The 17,476-nt window shown below is 43.9% G+C and overlaps 2 protein-coding genes across 9 annotated transcripts; both read right to left on the bottom strand.

Annotated features, from left to right (window-relative positions):
* Nucleotides 1-168: 168 nt before the first annotated feature.
* On the bottom strand, nucleotides 169-3,924 carry ska1 (spindle and kinetochore associated complex subunit 1). Of its 2 annotated transcripts, none has more exons than XM_027006501.3 (7): nucleotides 3,794-3,924; nucleotides 3,088-3,179; nucleotides 2,799-2,923; nucleotides 2,342-2,439; nucleotides 1,612-1,731; nucleotides 1,117-1,286; nucleotides 169-772 (listed from the first exon to the last, which is right to left on the bottom strand). In XM_027006501.3, exons 2-7 carry the CDS (start codon nucleotides 3,173-3,175, stop codon nucleotides 624-626), a joined length of 750 nt encoding a protein of 249 aa, XP_026862302.2. In that variant the 5' UTR covers nucleotides 3,176-3,179; nucleotides 3,794-3,924; the 3' UTR covers nucleotides 169-623. The 2 variants fall into 2 exon arrangements, with proteins under 2 accessions (XP_026862302.2, XP_081558729.1); XM_081702603.1 differs by lacking the exon at nucleotides 3,794-3,924 and adding an exon at nucleotides 3,722-3,742.
* smarcad1b (SNF2 related chromatin remodeling ATPase with DExD box 1b) lies at nucleotides 3,824-17,095 on the bottom strand. 7 transcript variants are annotated; one of them, XM_081702602.1, is made up of 23 exons: nucleotides 16,410-17,094; nucleotides 15,898-16,033; nucleotides 15,644-15,782; nucleotides 15,363-15,411; nucleotides 14,046-14,134; nucleotides 13,370-13,468; nucleotides 12,805-12,883; nucleotides 11,927-12,354; nucleotides 11,472-11,656; nucleotides 11,043-11,133; nucleotides 10,238-10,337; nucleotides 10,095-10,154; nucleotides 9,933-10,008; nucleotides 9,349-9,484; nucleotides 8,998-9,129; nucleotides 8,438-8,533; nucleotides 8,062-8,179; nucleotides 7,379-7,494; nucleotides 6,701-6,889; nucleotides 6,119-6,237; nucleotides 5,447-5,629; nucleotides 4,809-4,918; nucleotides 3,824-3,960 (listed from the first exon to the last, which is right to left on the bottom strand). In XM_081702602.1, the coding sequence occupies exons 1-23, from the start codon at nucleotides 16,456-16,458 to the stop codon at nucleotides 3,932-3,934; spliced, it is 2,808 nt and encodes a 935-aa protein (XP_081558728.1). In that variant the 5' UTR covers nucleotides 16,459-17,094; the 3' UTR covers nucleotides 3,824-3,931. The 7 variants fall into 7 exon arrangements, with proteins under 7 accessions (XP_081558728.1, XP_081558727.1, XP_026862301.2 ...); XM_081702601.1 differs by having other exon boundaries at nucleotides 3,828-3,963; nucleotides 16,410-17,095; XM_027006500.3 differs by lacking the exon at nucleotides 3,824-3,960 and adding an exon at nucleotides 3,998-4,506 and having other exon boundaries at nucleotides 16,410-17,090.
* Between the last annotated feature and the right edge of the window lie 381 nt (nucleotides 17,096-17,476).

The raw sequence follows: 17,476 nt of genomic DNA, 5'->3' as shown, positions 1-17,476 counted from the left end.
CCTCTAATTAAATGTTTGCCACCATGGTGTTCTAAACATCACAAATAGAACAAAAATGTTCCTAGACATTCGAATAATACGAGAGAGAACTTCTAATATTTACTCAGAATAAGTGAGTTACGTAAAACAGTAAATGACAGATGAATTATCAATCAAAAACACATGGAATCAATTAGCATTAGCTGCTTCTTTATTATTACAGACATTTTATAATGCTCATTTAAAATGGGAAATTTACAAAAAAAAAAAATGCGATGTAACAAAAAGGTTCATAGCGCGCTCTGTCACAGGCAGGCATACAGGTGCCAGTCTCAGCGAGCTAAAGTAGGATAGGCCGTGAGTGGCTTTGTCGGAGCTGAAGAGACCATACTGACCTTCCAGCACCTTCTTACAAATGCCACGTTTAGTGCTACCGTACTTCAGAAGAATCCACAACTCCATCAACCAAACGTGCAGGGATTAGACACCATAAACACCACAAACGTGTCTTTGTTTATGCAGATCCTCTGATCAAGGTTGAGGTTATTCTGGGTAGTATATCAGGAGAAGGTCTGCGTCTTAGAAGTGTGGGTGAAATGTATCACCAGTGTGCTCACTAGCACCCCCAACAGGTCTGAAGCAGCTCACAGCAGCACGTAGCGCGTCAGACCTCCTCCACGGAGCTCCTTCAGCCGCTGGCAATGTCTCAGCATGTTAAGCATGCCCACAAAGCGCTTATCCAACTTCAGCTGGGCCAGCTCCCGCAAGTCCTCCTCCACCACGAAGAACAGCCCTGGGGGAGAGTCGGTGTCAGAACGAAGGAGAAGGAGCGAGAGAGGGAGAGAGAGAGAGTGAGTGTGACAGCGTGGGAAAGAGAGGGGAGTGGGAGTGTGGGAGACAGATCCAGAGAAGGAGAGAGAGGGAGAGAGAAACAGAGAGCTCACTTTTCACGACCTCCTACAGCTTGATAAGGCCAGACAACAGGGTAAATGACCTTTGTTTCTAGAGTTTTCTATCCAGAATGAACTAGAACACACAGCAAACTATATAACGATGGCTACAGTGGCATTTTTGAGCCCCCAACATGGCTGTGGCATCATGGTTCCCAGGTCGCACCTGGAGTAGCTAGTGTGGTACCTTTAGTATCTTTGGTTTCCTGCTCTTTAAATCGCTGGTGAAGTTTCCGTGCGGTATTGCTCAGGCTTTTGGCAGGCTGCTGTAGGATCCTGTATTTCGCCATCACGGCAGTGTTAATGCTCCGCACAGCCGCGTTCAGCTGGTCATACGTCACCCGTCCTTTCATGTATCTAGAGGCAGGTGGACGGAGTTATGTGCCTCGCAGTAGAACACCAGTAGTGAAGAGACATACCACTGCGGGACATTAAGGGCCTCCAATGGGAACAAACTCATTTTTGATCATCTTGTTTGTTTGTTTACAGAATGTGATTATACACACTTGCATTGGTCAGGACAACAAGGACTCTCTCTAGTGTTTTGTTTTTGTTTTTTATAGAAAAGGGCATCCCAGGAGAAAGATGAAACCAAAACAAAAAACAGGTAAACAAGTAAATACTCAATGTGATTTATCAGCACCACGGAGCTTTGGGAGAGCTGAGTGTGGGCAGGACTCACTGGGGGATGGTGTCGAACTCTTGCATGGTGATGAACTCCATCTCTTTGATGTGGGAGCGTGGCGGCTTTTTGGGCAGAGGTGGTTCACTTAGCTCCGCCTGTGTGTCTGCCTGGCCTCCTCTGACAGCGCGGAGAGAAGGGAGTGCTTGTCAGATTCACTTGAACAGAGAGGACACATTACGCACCACAGCCGTTTCTGAGTGACAGTACCGCCTAGGTATACTGCAAACCACTGAATTTCAATCAGCTTTACCGTACTGGGGAAGCTGGGAGCGTGTTTCAAGTACAAAAGTCAGACTCCCAGCAACAACCATGCATGGCAAGATGGGGTTTACTGTGGTAAGCAGAGGCTTCCACATGGTGCACAGTGAGTGCAGGCTCTGCTCGTTTCACTCAATTCTACACTGAAGCTGTGCTAGATACAAATGAACGGCTGACCGCTGAACACTGATCACGGTTCCCTACAGAGGACCAGAGCATAACACGGTCAGTGCCTCCCCTGCTCACACACATCTGGTTCAAGTACATCAGAGGACTATCAAGCACTTCTCAAATGCAGCAAACATGGTAGAGCCACTGCCGTCCAGTAAAGAACTGTGGCATTCTGTGAAGCTCTTAACAGTTTAGCCAAACAAGAGCTCACAGGTAATGACAGCTAACTGACTTCACTTGCGTTTGTTCACTGTCAGACACGTTGGCTGAAATATGCCTTTAATGAGGGAGCCTTAACTGAGCTGCCTGCTGCCCTTTGCATGGCATGTGCTGTGGGATGTTCTCTTTTAGGTGACGGGCATCCTGCATATCCTCCTGGAAGAAGTCATCCAGTTCCTGTAGTGGGGAGGAAGACAGAGAGAGAGAGATATTCAGGGACAAAAAGTGGGAGAGTTGAATTTTCAATTACTAAAAAAGAGCACATGCTTAGCTTGCACTGGTATGTCAATGCAGCTATTTTTGGACTGACATTATAAAAAGCAGGTTTTCTGTCCTAGTCCTGGGACAGCAGTGCTGCAATGTCCCCTGATTCTGATCATAAGTAAATTAGACAAACAGCTGATGAGTTGAGCGCAAGACAGAGAGAGAAAGAACACCGAACTGTGCAGCGCAATCAACCCTGAGTAACCACAGGCATCGTCAGCTTTGCATGGTGAAATGCAGTGTACCCAACAGAGGTGGGCATCGTAGCGCACCTTCAAATGCTTGAGCAGGTCTCTCTGCTGAGTAACACATTTCTCAAACCGATCAAGGAGGTCATTTATAGCGTTGACGTCCTGCTCGATTTTGAGCAGAAATGCCCGTTTGTCAGCATCACTGGCTGGGGAAATAATAGGAAGTGCCACATCAACTAGCGGGACTGTACAACGAAGTCAAACTGTGTGCAGTTAATTAAAAAAAAAAAACTTACACAGAGGAACGAACTGTGATGTAATTAGTCTGAACAATCTAGGTCATAAACCAAACTGATACTGGAGGTCATACCTACTGCACGCAGGTCCAAAAGTTTCTTGATGAGTGAAATCTTGTCATTGATGCACTGTGTCACCTCTTCCAGCTCACAGTGACTCATATTTCTGAAAAAAAAGGTTATAATACAGTTTTGTACAGAAAACAACCGTCTACTAAGCAGGAAACAAGTGGCCCTTTGTGCTTTACATTCATAACTGAGGGAAGGTATGACTTCAGACAAGTAGCTAGCTAAATGTTATAGTTGTTCGGAGAATTATTTATCATCAAAAGGGGATAGGAAATGAAATCGCCTTAGTAAAACATCACTGCCAATACACCAGACACCAAGGTAACTAGCGTTAGCTAGCTGAACTATTAGTTAACTTCAAGTTTAGCTACCTAGTTAGAAAGGTAGTTAGCTATACTTCATCGGCTATCTAGCGAGTTGTATTACTTAAATAAATGTTTAATCAAAGCAGAACATTTTTCTACAGCATCTATCCCTAAAGCAGACTACAATCACTAAAAAGGCTGTCAGCGGTATACGTAGCTAGATAGCTGGCTAACTTAAACTAGCTAGCTAGTTAGCCATCAAGACGGTTAACGCATAGTACTTAGGAAACAAAACACTGAGTCAATAAATATGTAGCCAATGTAATAATGTAACTCATTCTAGCAAAGGCTCATCTCATGCTTCTTAAAATGGATAGAGCAGAAGCGAAGTTTGGCCACGCTATACCTAGAGTCTGTTGTTCCTCAGGGAGGAGGTCGCGCCCACGATTTGAACAAGTCAGTCCAGCCTATAAGGAGCGCGTGACGGGCGAAGGACGGGGCGAGGTTTGTGGGGGTTGTAGTCCAGAGACACGTGTGTCCCAACTTATACGCATACATGTGGTCTAGCGGTTACTACTACCACCAAGAAGAAAGAATGGTAAAAAGGTAATGGCCTTTTAAACTTTATTTAAATATTTGACAACACCACAAATAAAAGACAACACTCACATTCAAAATGGGAAAGTGTAAACAGATTTCGGACTGCACCTTCATCAGAAACTTATACTGAATTCTCCAAATTGATGGACATAAGCAAAAAATGGCAATGGAATATTTTCCAACTTAAAAAAAAAAAAACATTTGTTAAACACTGATCAAAAACAATACAACATTTATGTCAACAGAATCAGTACTCACATTCAGAACGTAAAAATGTCAACAGATATCTGGCTGCACCATCAGCAGAAAGTTCTAAGGAATTCTCAAGATAGACATGTACAACTGACATCATCTAAGCACCTTTTAATGGCAAGTAGTTCAGGATCAGTTGTTTGACAGTGTTTTAGTTCAAATGCAATATACTAATGTGCACAGGATGCCAGTCCTGATCAGCTTCTCAGAGTCCCAAAGAGGCCTTCAAGAGGGAAGCCATGTCATCAGGAATAATATCTTCATCACCTGAAAAAATTCACATTACCCAGTCTGGCCTTGACACACACCTGTAGGGGGGGATTTTTTCTTTTTTTTTTTTTCCTTTTCTTTTTTTTTTTTAAGGAGCCAGCATTCTATTAATGATGCAACAGAAGAGAGAATTTTAGAACCTCAAAGTCATAGAAACAGTTGCTCCTGAACTGGGTCAACCTGGAACACTCAGCAGAAATAAGTGTGTTGCTGGAGGACGGGTTAATGATTATGACTGCAGTGGCCTCTACAATTGCCTCTACAATGTTGGCAATGATATAGCAAAAAAGCATGCTCACCCTCCTGAGTGGCAGTCATGTCCTGCTCTAGTTTGAGTTTCCTCTGGCCGATGCGGAGCATAGCGTCCTCTATGGAGTCCTTGCTTATAAGCCGGATGACCTTAACAGTCCTGTAGCCAGGCACAAGCATTCAGATATACAGAAACCACACCAAAACTAGTTTATTTAGCAAATAATGCTTGCATGTATGCATGCATGCATCTGTAGAAGGTCTCAGGGAGAAACTACAGTATCCTGTAGATGTCGAGGTAGTAAAAAACTGTGGTGTAGTACATAATGTTTCCTGAAAAACAGTTTTGGACAGATGTCCTTCACCAGCTCTGCAAGTGAAGTGCTTCACAAGAAGCACTTAGCTTGCACTTTTCTTGCACAGTTTATGAAGGCCATCTATCCAAAATGTGTTGTTTATCTGAAAATATTGTGTACTACACTACATTTTTTACTCCCTCTCTATTGCTACCTCTTCATATTATTTTATATATATATATATATATATATATAATATAAAAATTTCGAAAACAATTGATAAAACATAACAGAATAGAAGGGATCATATCATTATGCAAATCAGATATGCTAATAAACAAGAGTTCATCATTCCTTCAATTGTCCACACCCATACCCACACACACTCTGACCTGGTTTGGCCGACACGGTGACAGCGGTCTTCTGCCTGCTTGTCGTTGTAAGGGTTGCAGTCAATGTCGTGAAGGATGACGACGTTAGCAGAAGTCAGGTTGATTCCCAGGCCTCCTGCCCTTGTGGACAGCAGGAACACAAAGATGTCCTGCTCCGTGTTGAACTGGTCGATCAGCACTATTCTGAGGTGTGGGAATGGAGAGAAACACTTCAGTGGGTCTTTACCACATCTGATTCTCTGATTAATGAACAGGCCCAGTAGGAAGCTTCCACATAGCCCTCCTCCACATCCCTGCCCTCAGTATTGTGAGTTGCCTGCTTTAAAACATTTTTTTTTGCTCATAGCAGGCTTGACATTTAGCCAGCAAGCCAATCAGTTGTAGACTAGAAGGGAAAATGATAAAGTTTGCAGTGTACGGTTTGGCTAATGTTTTCCTTCCATATTGACTTACATTCTTCAAGCAATTGTCCAGAAGGCACAAGTACCTTCAGATCCTCAGATAGAATCGAACCCATGAGTCAAAGGCAAACCCTCTGACCACGACTATACCACCATCCAGCCAGGCAGAGTAAAATTACACTTGCTGTGTGTATAAGTGTATGAAATGTCATTACAGTGCTAACCGCACATTTACTTTGACTACCCTAGCCACGTTTTTGGAAGGTCCCACCTGTTACTCATGGGGGTGGAGCCATCCAATCGGATGTATCTGTGCTTTTGGTGTTTGAGCAACACTTCCAGGATGTCCAGCATCATGGTGAACTGGCTAAAGAGGACAACTCGGTCTCCCTAAGGGGTGAAACACAAAGAGGGTTGAGTCAACTCATCCGCTTACCCAGTGGAGGAACAGGAGTATTTCTGTGCACATCAAAAACCTGCTGAATGCTTGGTGTGGTGTAATATTTTGACTTTCATCACAGGACTAAGTACCTCATTTTTGGTTTAACATGAGAGATATGTGGTAATTAGCAAATGGACTGGTATATAAAGGGAGTCTATTCTTGCTGCTGAAGGTACTGCGGTTTAGTTCCAGCTAATACAACCCTACACTTGTAAACAGAGTGCAGAGTAATGCAAAAACCTAAATAATATTAAAAAGATTCATTGTTGCTGATGGAATAAGGGTTAAAACAGTTTCAAAGCCAATCCTGCATGTGTTATACACGGTACAGATTGGAAATAAAATACAGGAAATTCTCTCACACAGGAACACTAAGCGCTAACTGCTGCACTTTTGCCCCGCCCACACCACCTGCTCTTTGAGGTCCGTCAGAAGGCGTGTGAGGAGGTGGAGCTTCCCTGAGTCCAGTAAAAGGTCTGTGCTCAGCTGGTGCTCCTGCAGAGATGGATACTGCTGACACAGGCGGTGTAGCTCAAAGTCCGACATCATCGCCATGTCGTCCTTTATCAGAGCTGGGTCTGAATCACGGTGACTGGGCTCCTTCAGGAAGGCAGACAGCGAAACACCGCTTAAAACAAGCAGTTACAAAACGCAGCTTAAAACAACCAGTTACAAACCGCAGCTCAAAACAACCAGTTACAAACCACCGCTCAAAACAACCAGTTACAGCTCCTTTTAAGGGATGGTGTGCCAGTTTTTTGTTGGTTTTTTTAATACATTTAATTATAGATATATGTGGTTACTTGCATTGAAACTAGAGTATGTATGATGTTAAAACAATGAAAGAATGTTTTGTCAAAGTTTGGTATTTTGAGCCCAATTCATGAGAGAAATAATTGTGACACGTCAATCCCCAATCACTTTATTATGTACAGAAAAGAATAAAATGATACCACTAAACAAACGTTCTAAAAACAGCACCGAATGTGAAACTGTATGTGTAGAAGATGGAAGTGTCTATAATAACTGGATGGTATCCTCATTATAGGATAGTAAACCGCGCAAGCTACTGAGAGCAGACATTCCCACCTTGAGCATCAGCTGGCTCATGGTGGACAGCCGCTTGCTGTTGTAGTACTGGCGATGCAGGAGCGGGTGATTGGCCATCTTCCTCAGCTGCATCATCACATTGGTCAGTTCCCGTTCTGGGCGGAGACATCAGGGAGAATGTTAGCCAATCTTAGTCAGAAACTATTCACTTTACTAGAAAGTCAATAAAGAAAGATCCTACAGCTGAGGGATTTGTTAACCAACACTGAGATAATAGCTTCTCACTCTAAATCTTATTGTCTGCTTATAGGTGACAATTATTCTTCAAATCCTGCTTACTGATGATAAGGAGGGGATGATGCATGTTGTTTCTATAATTCCATCCCCCTTCTGTTCTGGCCTAATAAACATTACAAGCACTTCTCTTTAAAAAGATGAGTTCATTTTAACTTCAAAGGATACACACATACCAAAAAAGTGCATGGGGTAAAAGAACAAAAAACAAACTTTAATAACCTTCAGAAACTGGAGCTGATCACAGATGTGGACATAGACTCTCTGCAGAACCTCAAGCTCAACACCCTCTTACACACACTTTTTCACACACATCCTTTCCCTCACGTGCACCCTCAATCACACGCACCTTCTCTCCCTCACGCTCGCCCTCTCTCCCTGACGTGTGCCCCTCTCCCCCTCACGTGCGCCCGCTCCCTAACACGTACTCTCGCCGCTGCTGGAGTGTTTCAGCTTGTGGAACAGGGCATCATAAAGCTGCTGCTGTTTCTCACTCATGGCACAGAACTCAACCTGCTCCTCCTTCTCAGGCAACTGCTTCAGGACCTGTAGATCAAAGCAGAGAGGAGCAGAGGGAAGCAGAATATGACAAACAGAATGAGTCACAGACACCCCCCCCACTACAGAAAGGACCCAAACAACACAGAATAAACACCCCCCCCCACATAGCCATGTCAGTTTCTGCACCCTGCCCCCCCCACCCCAACACAGCCCTATCGGTTTCTGTGCACCCCCCCATAAAACACAGCCCTGTCCGTTACTTTGCCGTTTCACTACGCATGGCACTAGCAGAGTGCGCCGTACCTCATTCTTAATGCGCCGCAGGATAAAGGGCCTCATAATCCGTTTGGCGTGAGCAATCCTGTCCCTCTCAAAGGTGCTCTGCTCTTCTGAGGATTTCTGGTGTGCGCACACACAGGCACACACACACACACACACAGGCACACACACGCACGCACACACACACAGGCGCACACAGGCTGGGCTCAGAGTAATCAAGATCTCTACCAGTGGAAATGCTAGTGGGTCACAGCTGTAGCACAGTACTCTTCATTCGCAGACCCAAAGAGTCTCATCACCGCCTGCTTCAGCCTCTCATTATTAAGACCTTGAGGAGCAGAGTCAGGTGTGGTGAAGTGCAGAGGACTCTTCACCAGCATTTACTACGTGTCACAAATTCATATCGTCCATTGTATGTTTGCACCTTTTTTTTGTTCCTGTGATCTTTTGTATTTAATATGGTTCAAAATGCCACCTGAACAGTGTGTGTGCTAGGACCCTGCGCAGCTTCAACCAGCCCCTGGACTGTGAGTAGAGAGCCCAGCTGTGCAGAAGAACCTCTGGGTTCTCTGTATGGTTCCTACCATGGAAAACATCTTGCCGATCTGCGAGGTGCTGCTGGAGAACATATTGGGCATGATGAAGTTCAGCAAAGACATCAGCTCCAGGAGATTGTTCTGCAATGGTGTTCCAGTCAACAGCAGTCGGTATTTTGCCTATGGAGAAAGAACACATGCGCATCCAACCCCGCACACACACAATTTTCCAAAATTTTAGGCCTTTGAACCAAAACACGAAACATTCTCCTATAACAGTTATGTGGTTCAGAGCCAGGATGCATACCTGGTGTAATGAGGCTTCCTGCTGAACATGACTAGCTGTCATTATCCAGCTGCGCTTCTGTTTACATGCCATAGCTGCAGACATTCACTTACATTGATGGCCATCAGGTGGCGATAGCGCAGTGAGCTCATGTTTTTTAACATGTGTCCCTCGTCAAACACAGCATACTCCAGCTTGAGCTTTCGGAACAGGCTCCGGTCACTGGAATTCCCGATGGCCAAGTTGTACCTGGGATCAGGAAATAAACCGTGTTGATTGAACCAGTTGTGGTTGCACATTTGCTAATGATCACAGCTCGACACGGGTCTCAACTGCACGTCTTGTGAAACAGGAGTTTAGGAGCAGGTCTCTTGAGACACGACTACACTTCAATACCATGAATAATGAATACTGCGGGGTCACTTTACCCAGACCTCTTCACATCCAGCTAAACACTTAGCATTTTAGCGTCGTTACATCATCAGAATGAGCTTGGTTCCCCCAGGCAAGTTCATGAGTCATGGCCCTGCTGGGTTTTTTACGTGACTGTAAAGATTATCGCTTTACACTTACTGGTCCCTCAGGTTTTTTACAGCAGCCTGCACAAGTTCACATTCCAACATGGCCAGCAGGGGGCATCTTTTTGAAAACACCTGCTTGTGGTGCATTACACTGAAAGAACTGCTTCAATACTCACGTTGAGACAATGATGTTGTAGTCCACCATGTTGCTGAGAATCTCATAACGCATACACCTCCTTTCTTCAATAGAGCCTACATACACACACAGGTTAGAAGGCATCCAAACACACACTCACAATCCCAACAGGAAGATCATTCCTCAGATCACAAAGCCTTACCATTATACACCAGAACTTTCAAACAAGGACACCAAAGGTTCAGTTCCCGAACCCAGTTATCTGTCAACAGAAACCCACAAACACTGTCAGAGCTCTTTGGGAAGTGGGGAGGAGTTAGGATAAGCGTTAGCTACTGCACTTACCCAGGGTAGAGGAGGGCACCGTGACGAGATGTGGGCCCTGGTTGCCCGCCTGGTAGAGGTGAGCCAGAAATGAGATGGCTTGGATGGTTTTTCCCAAACCCTGCATACAACATACAGCCATCCTTACACATCAGAAACTAAACCTTCACATTTGCGTAATTTCTCTCTACGGACCCTTAAACTTTCATCCGTGTTACTTTTTCCAATTGTCTGGGGGTCTGATGGTACCTACATTTTCAGGTTGTACAGGATTTTTGATTCTAGGCACAAGATTCAATTAGATAATGTATTGATTACATTGAGCTCCAAGTATACACTAAGCTGAAAAACTGGTTTGGAAAAATCCTTCAACTGACTCATATAAAACCCAATATACCATATAAAAACAATAAGAAAATATTGTCACTTTAAAATGTGTTTCAAATGTTTTTAGTTTTAATTTTTTATGAAAGTGCATACACCCTTAAGGTAACACATAATTAACACATAAATAATATATTATTTTTGTCATTATGAGAATGGTGAGAGCCACTGTGCTTTTCTGTAACATCCAGCAAAACATCTCAAAATTAAAACATCTTGACATGTGAAATTAGATTCTGGATACAAGTTTGATTTTGCATCTTATGCCACATTTGAGCAAAACCCATTTTATTAAAAACCTAATATGATACATCTATTCTGAGCATAATGTAAAGTTAAAGCAGGATTATAGGTGTAAAAACATGCGTCTTCATGAGAGCATTAGAAACATCGGAGTACTCGGCTGTGGTGTGTTCTAGGTAACAGGTTCTAAAGGTCTAACCATCTCGTCTGCGAGGATCCCACTCAGCTGGTTCTGGTGAAGCAGTACCAGCCAGTTGAGGCCAATCAGCTGGTATGGCTTTAGCTGCAAGCTGGACACACCATAGAGAAACATGCAGTTTCATCCTGTCATTAGGGAATCAAGGCTTTGTATAGAAAAGGAACAAGTTTGGATTTTTCAAATACCTGATACAAATTTCACCTTTTCTTTAACCGCTAAACTGAAATCTTACCAGAACCTTTTTCGGTTATTTGGGCTACATTCAATATAATTCAAGTAAACAATCCCCATTTTCAAAGAAAAAAGCTATAACATTTTTAGACTATTTGTCTACCTTTGCTAAAAATGCAAAAGTTTATGTATAGTATTAAAAACTCTACAGGATACTTTCTGTAAAGCCATGCAGTAGCTAGCAGAGGTCAGACCCACGTGCTGTTGAGGATGTGTGGCTGGGTCATCGAGCCTAAACCCTCCTGCACCACCCGGGCCATCTTTCTGGAAATTTCCTCACACCTTCCCATGAGCCCCTGCACCACCTCCCGTTCCCTCAGGACCTCACGACAGCCAGCCAGCAGGTCAGCAGACAGCCCATTACCTCTGTTTAAGGCGTCGTCCTAAGGAACAGACACCACCGGTGACTTAAATTAGGTTTTCACAATTAGGTGTTACTTCAGGAAACGTAAGGCATCACTAACGTGGCCAACACTGAACGAAGGTTAGCAGGGCAGGAGGCCCAGCTGTTAGCGATAGTCACATTAATGCTGACCCTTGCACACAGCAACCTTCTGTTCAGTGCTGCAGTGGATGACTTAATGGAAGCAGTAAATAAGAAAGACAGAAAAAAAGGAGCCGAAGACAGACAGAGAGAAAGAGATGTCTCTTACCAGATCATCCCATGTTTTATACGGCCGCAGTTCTACAATCTTCTGAGCTTTCTTCAAAGAACACCCAGCGATGAGTGTCAGCTCATCCACTGCAGCGCTCTGGAAGAAGCGAAGGATCTGTGCCTTGAGCCAGGGCAGCGCCTTGTCCGCCTGCTCCGGGTCAGAGTCCAGCTCCAGGTTTTCTGAAGACGCCTCAAAGTCGCTGTCATTGTCTTCTGAGCTTGCGCTCTGCTTCCTGGCCTCCACTCTTCGCCGCATCCTATTCCGCGCGTCTTTGGTCCTGCTGAGAGGTCTGTGCGGTTCTGGAGGCGATGCTGACCTGGCAGGAGGACAGGGCGATGAAGCAGAGGTACTGGGACTGGGATTTTCACTCCTGTGTTGAGGTGCAGGTGAAGCTTTGGACTCCTCACTGCTGGATTCCACTGCTGCTGATAGAAGCATGGAAAATGATTGTTAATCATTGCGAAGAGCTTACACCCCATTACAGGTTTTAAGCATGGCCGTCCAAAAACCCCAGACAGTCCATCTTTTTATATTTCAGATCCAGACAAAACTCAGCTAGCTAATCAAAGTTGCAGTGTGTTATTGCCTGGCTCAGGTCTGCTGGGAGCAGGAACAAAACCAATTTAGACTAGCTGGGTTCAACACCTCTGTGCCATTATGTAGGTCTGTAGTTTATTAAAATCCTGCCTGTAAGCTGCTGAGACAGCAATGCGGCCATCGTGGACCAGATGAGCTTACAAACCAAGAGCACAGAGCACAGCACACAGCACAATTGGATCAGTAAACTCCCTCGTATTGTAATCACACCAGAGGATCTCTCATTCAGATTAAAAATAATTCACAGTAACAGACACCAGATGCAGCAATGTCCTCACCATGGTCAGAGAACATCCGCAGAGCTTCCAGTGTGTCGTCCACCACCCAGCTGTGTTCCTCCAGCACATCGCGGAGCTCCTGGTGGAAAGCACAGCACACGCTTGCGCTCACTTCGTACACCACTCATATGATCAACAGCAAGACTCTGTCTAGGTTTTCACCTTCTCTCTGTGAAGCTGTGCATACTCTTTTTTTTAAACCATTACTGCGATAGTGGCCTTTGTGATGGTGATATCGCAGAACACTTCAATATGCGGATGAGTACTCAACATTCACATTTACAGCATTTGGCAAACCCTCTTATCCACAGAAATCCACAGAATTCAAAACAATTCACAAAATCTGTTATGTTATAATTGTTTGCTATAAGCGTTCTGACCAATCAGACATTCCAGATGGGTTTTCTGCAGAGGTTTTTGTGAATTACAGCATTCACAAAATAGAAAAAATGTCAGCTTGCAGTGGGGCTGGACAGTTCCCTGGTGAGGACTATGGAACAAAGCGCTGATCTGTGCAGTGGCCCGTGAGGCCCTGTGATGAAGGGCCATGGTGTGAGTGACTCACGTTCTTGTCCAGATGGGGAAACTTGCGCTGTAGTCTCCTCACCATGGCCTCCTGCTCCTTCCAGCTGGGTTCAGGGCCCTCTTCCACGGAGTCATCTGTCTACAATGTAGAACACAGCCTTGTAACCCAGATCCCAAAACACAGTCATGTCAACCCAGACATTAGAACATGGTCACGTGAACCCAAACTCTATAGTACAGTCATGTAAACCCAAAGCACAGAACACAGTTGTTATTTGGACATCAGAGAGGTGGAACTCCACCCACAAAGCCTCCTCTCCAGGGCACCTCTCCAAAGGACAAATCAGCCAATCAGTTGGCAATAAATCATTGCAGAAAAATGATTAACTGGTAAACAAGTAGCTGACATACTGTGCAGAAAAGCAATAATGTCCACGTCCTTGAACTCTTTTCTTAATACAGTTTTGCTGTATACTTATATACTCAGCTTTTATGTCATTATAGTTCAATATGTTAGAACAATCTCTCAATGCTGTCCTCTTCACCTGCACTGCACACCTTGGGGTGTTTCCATCTCTACTACATCTGGTTTAACTCAACAGATGTGCATGTGCAGATGTGAAGGTGTGTAAGTGTACAGGTGAGCAGGTGTGAAGATGTGAAGGTGTGCAGATGTAAAGGTGTTAAGGTCATCTGGCTGCAGTAACCGAACTCACCTCTGACATGCGCCTCTTTTTGCGGTGCGCAGAAGGGACGTTCTCCCGAGAACTGTCACATATCTCTTGCTTCCTCTTACTCACTGTATCTGATATGGGGAAGAGTGTCATGCCACGATGCACCCAATCAGCCAGTGATACAGTGATACTAGGGCTGCCATGGTAAATGTCTGTGAAATTCCATTTCAATCAGTGGTGCTGATGGCAACTAACAGGAGGGAGTTTCTTAAACAGCTCGGAGTGCAAAAATTGCAAGAATCACTCTTATTTCTTGTAAGAGAGTAGTCCTAAACGTTAGACCCTTTCTGGTATTTCATTTCTCTGAATCAGTAACTATGTGACTAATCTGCATTGCCAGGGCTGTACCCTGTTCATGAATTCATCATAGCTTGTAAAAATATTTATGTAGCAGTTGTGGAATGGAACTGATGCTCACTTAAAAAACAAACAAAAACAAAAACAACTAGGAACAGCCCAATATCATGTGCTACACTATAAATTTGAACCTTCGTGATTTGCCGTCTGGAACAGACTGATCACAACAGTGTTATACGTAGAAGAATAGAAGCTCTCCAAAGTGACCCTGAGAGAGGACATGACCTGAGGAGGTTTTTAGCCAACATCTAAGAATATCAAAACGTAAAACATTTAGGGTAGAGATATCAAATTCCAGGGCCAGAGAACTGGAGTCCAGCACAGCTGGGCGAGATCCTGCTCTAAATCACTTAAGTCTCACACCTTCAGTCGTGATACTCACTCCATCCTTTCAACAATGTTGTGATGCTTTTGAGAGACCAATGCCTGACCAGCTGCATCAGAGGTGATTGAGCAGCTACACCCCCACCTGATACACTCTGTCCCTCCCTGACCAGACATTCACACCTCCTGGCTAGGATGAATCTCCTATACTTAAAAGGAAGAATGTCAGAACACAGGGCTAATGACAACATGATAATACTCTGCAGAAGAGAGCAGAACTTGACTTGATTTTTACTTCTTTCTGTGGTGTGCGAGATTATTGTTGATATTTTCTACCCATTTTTCCTTATATGGCTTCCCTATGAATCATCTTTAATGTGAATTATAAGGTACTATATAATTTGAACTTTTCAATATTCTCAAACATCATAACAACCAAGAAAACCTCAGTGTTTTTGGACTGTTTGGAATCTTCTTGACCTACTCGTTCTAAAATCTCAAGCTGAAATTTCTTACACTCCCCCAGATAGTTACCATGAACACAACAGAACAGTACTGTAGGGAGAAATAGCTTTAACATGGTAAACATTGTATACAAATGAGTGAATAAATCAGTACCTCTGTTGCCAGGTGTCTCCACGAGCAAAGCTTTTTCTTGACTGCTGTCCTGAAATATCAGTGAAACAAGTACAATGAAAAAGGTCCTTTTCACACTAATGGGACAATAAAAGGGTCTCAACAGGTCCATCATTCGCGATACACCATTTGCAGCACTGGCGTGAAACATTTTAAATAAAAACCCGAAATGTTTTCTTTTTATCACTTTGAGGGTTTGGCGATCAAAAATGGGACAATCTGGGCGGCTGTCCCCATGCACTATGGAAGGTCACGGATTGTACCTGGCCTTTGAGACACGGTGTCTCCTCATTTTGCTGCTCTCGAACTGTTTGCATCTTCACCTCCATTATTTCCTCCTCTTCCACAGACAGCAAGATGACATCCTGAGCTGTCACCGCTTTCTTCCCAGTATTCACAGTCCTAGTCGATAACGAGACACAACATCCAAACGCAAGACGTGCTTTGGAATCCTTGTTGGTTACGACAATTACAGTGTAACTAAATACAGAACACCACCCAACATCCGTGGTCTTACCCCAACCACATCACAGAACTCCCAGATATCTCAACATCTGAATCTGAAGATGAATCTGCTACCACAGCTGTGGAGGCTCTGGCAGTCCTGGGCCCTGATGGACGCTTTGCCTCTGGAGTTTCTGGTACCGTTCTATCTGTAATAAAACAATAACATTTAGAAGAAAACAGATATGAAACACTTACTGACATTAATCACAGGTGCTGATGTCAGGAGAGGATGTGCGGAAACACACGTCAAGAGTGTGAGGCGTGAGCTCAGAACGTTTTTTTTTAATTACAAGAGTTTTATAAAGTAACATAGTTAAAGGTTTGTAATGGTAACGTTTCTACCGTTAGCTTACAATGACCATACAACGGTATACAAACTTATAAACAAAGTTAAGGTGAGGTTGCATATCGATACAACCAACAAGGGAGACTTGTACACATACATTGCAGAGGGCGACCGTGAGAATTACTCAGCTCATTACCCAGCTAGGTAGCTGGTTAGAAGAGCGAGTCTATGCCTACCAGAGGGATCCGTAAGACTTGCTGAAATGGGCCCATCTTTGTTCCGCATTGTCCAATCTGTCAGAAAACCCGACCCCTGGTCCAAATATTTCCTATGACATAAATTTACAATAACTAATAGATGCCATTGAACCTGCTGTGCAGAAAAGTCGCATTTGCTTTAAATAAACAGCCCTTTGGCCAGGGCCACCGAAAAAAAAATTCCCGGTTAGCTAACAGCTAGCTAACAAAGAATTTCATTTTTTCTAGCGCTAGCGTTAACGTTCCTACACACCTGGCAGCCCGGCACGCTAAAATTCCATCCCCCCCCCTCCCCCTCCTTTGCCACTGAACGGCTACAGTGTACTGTTTTTATCAATCCCGTATGCGTTAACGTCAGCTTTGGGGCAGAGCTAGCAGCTGAAATGGCAACGTTTTGTGCGCTGTAAACCTGACATTTAGCCAGGTTAGCTAACGCTACTGAGCAATAAAGCGACGCAAAGCCGAGGGCGAGCCGCGAGACCACACGAGCCTTGCCATTAACGTTGGTTGCTACGGTGGCCGCAGTGCAGCGCGAGCTTCCTCGCGAGCTTCCTCCCGCGCTCAGAGACTGGTTTAACGATTAATGTAGAAGTACACACCGCTATATTTAGCGCTACATTAAATGCACCCTGGATGACAAAAAGATATTGGCGACGTATTTCATCCCTGTCTTCGTAAAGGTGCTAGAAAGAAATTAATGGAGTGGGCCTATTTATAAGATGTAGTGAGAGTTACGGTTTACAGACATGCTAAGAAAGGTTTGGTTCTAATCTAATCTGACTGACGTCTTCAAAGCATGACTTTAAAATGAGTTGAATGTAACCCATTACCTAATTACCCATATGCAAACATTATTTAAATGATAAAATATCCAAAAATTAAAAAATAAAAGTCATAGCCTAATTATTATGATGTTTCATAATCTTAGATTATTGGTTTGGTTTATTGTAGTGATAAAAACATTGAACTGTGTTTTTTTTTTATATAAATAATTTATTAAATAAATCCTAGTTGCCACATGGATTCGTTGTCAATTGATCCAAGTT

The sequence above is a fragment of the Electrophorus electricus genome, chromosome 19, assembly GCF_041902795.1.
Source record: "Electrophorus electricus isolate QZ-2024a chromosome 19, ASM4190279v1, whole genome shotgun sequence".
NCBI lineage: Eukaryota > Metazoa > Chordata > Actinopteri > Gymnotiformes > Gymnotidae > Electrophorus > Electrophorus electricus.
This window is presented reverse-complemented; position numbering and strand designations above follow the sequence as displayed.

Bases quoted from the DNA above. Each gene is read 5' to 3' on its own strand.
- ska1 (XM_027006501.3), bottom strand. From the start codon at position 3,175: ATGAGTCACTGTGAGCTGGAAGAGGTGACACAGTGCATCAATGACAAG. The intron at 2,924-3,087 runs GTATGACCTCCA...TTATTTCCCCAG, and splicing joins TTTGGACCTGCGTGCAGTAG to CCAGTGATGCTGACAAACGG. The intron at 1,287-1,611 runs GTGAGTCCTGCC...ACCTGCCTCTAG, and splicing joins GAGTTCGACACCATCCCCCA to ATACATGAAAGGACGGGTGA.
- smarcad1b (XM_081702598.1), bottom strand. From the start codon at position 16,458: ATGCGGAACAAAGATGGGCCCATTTCAGCAAGTCTTACGGATCCCTCT. The intron at 10,338-11,042 runs GTTAGACCTTTA...TGTTGTATGCAG, and splicing joins GGATCCTCGCAGACGAGATG to GGTTTGGGAAAAACCATCCA. The intron at 6,890-7,378 runs GTGGGAATGTCT...GCCTTCCTGAAG, and splicing joins TGAGCCAGCTGATGCTCAAG to GAGCCCAGTCACCGTGATTC.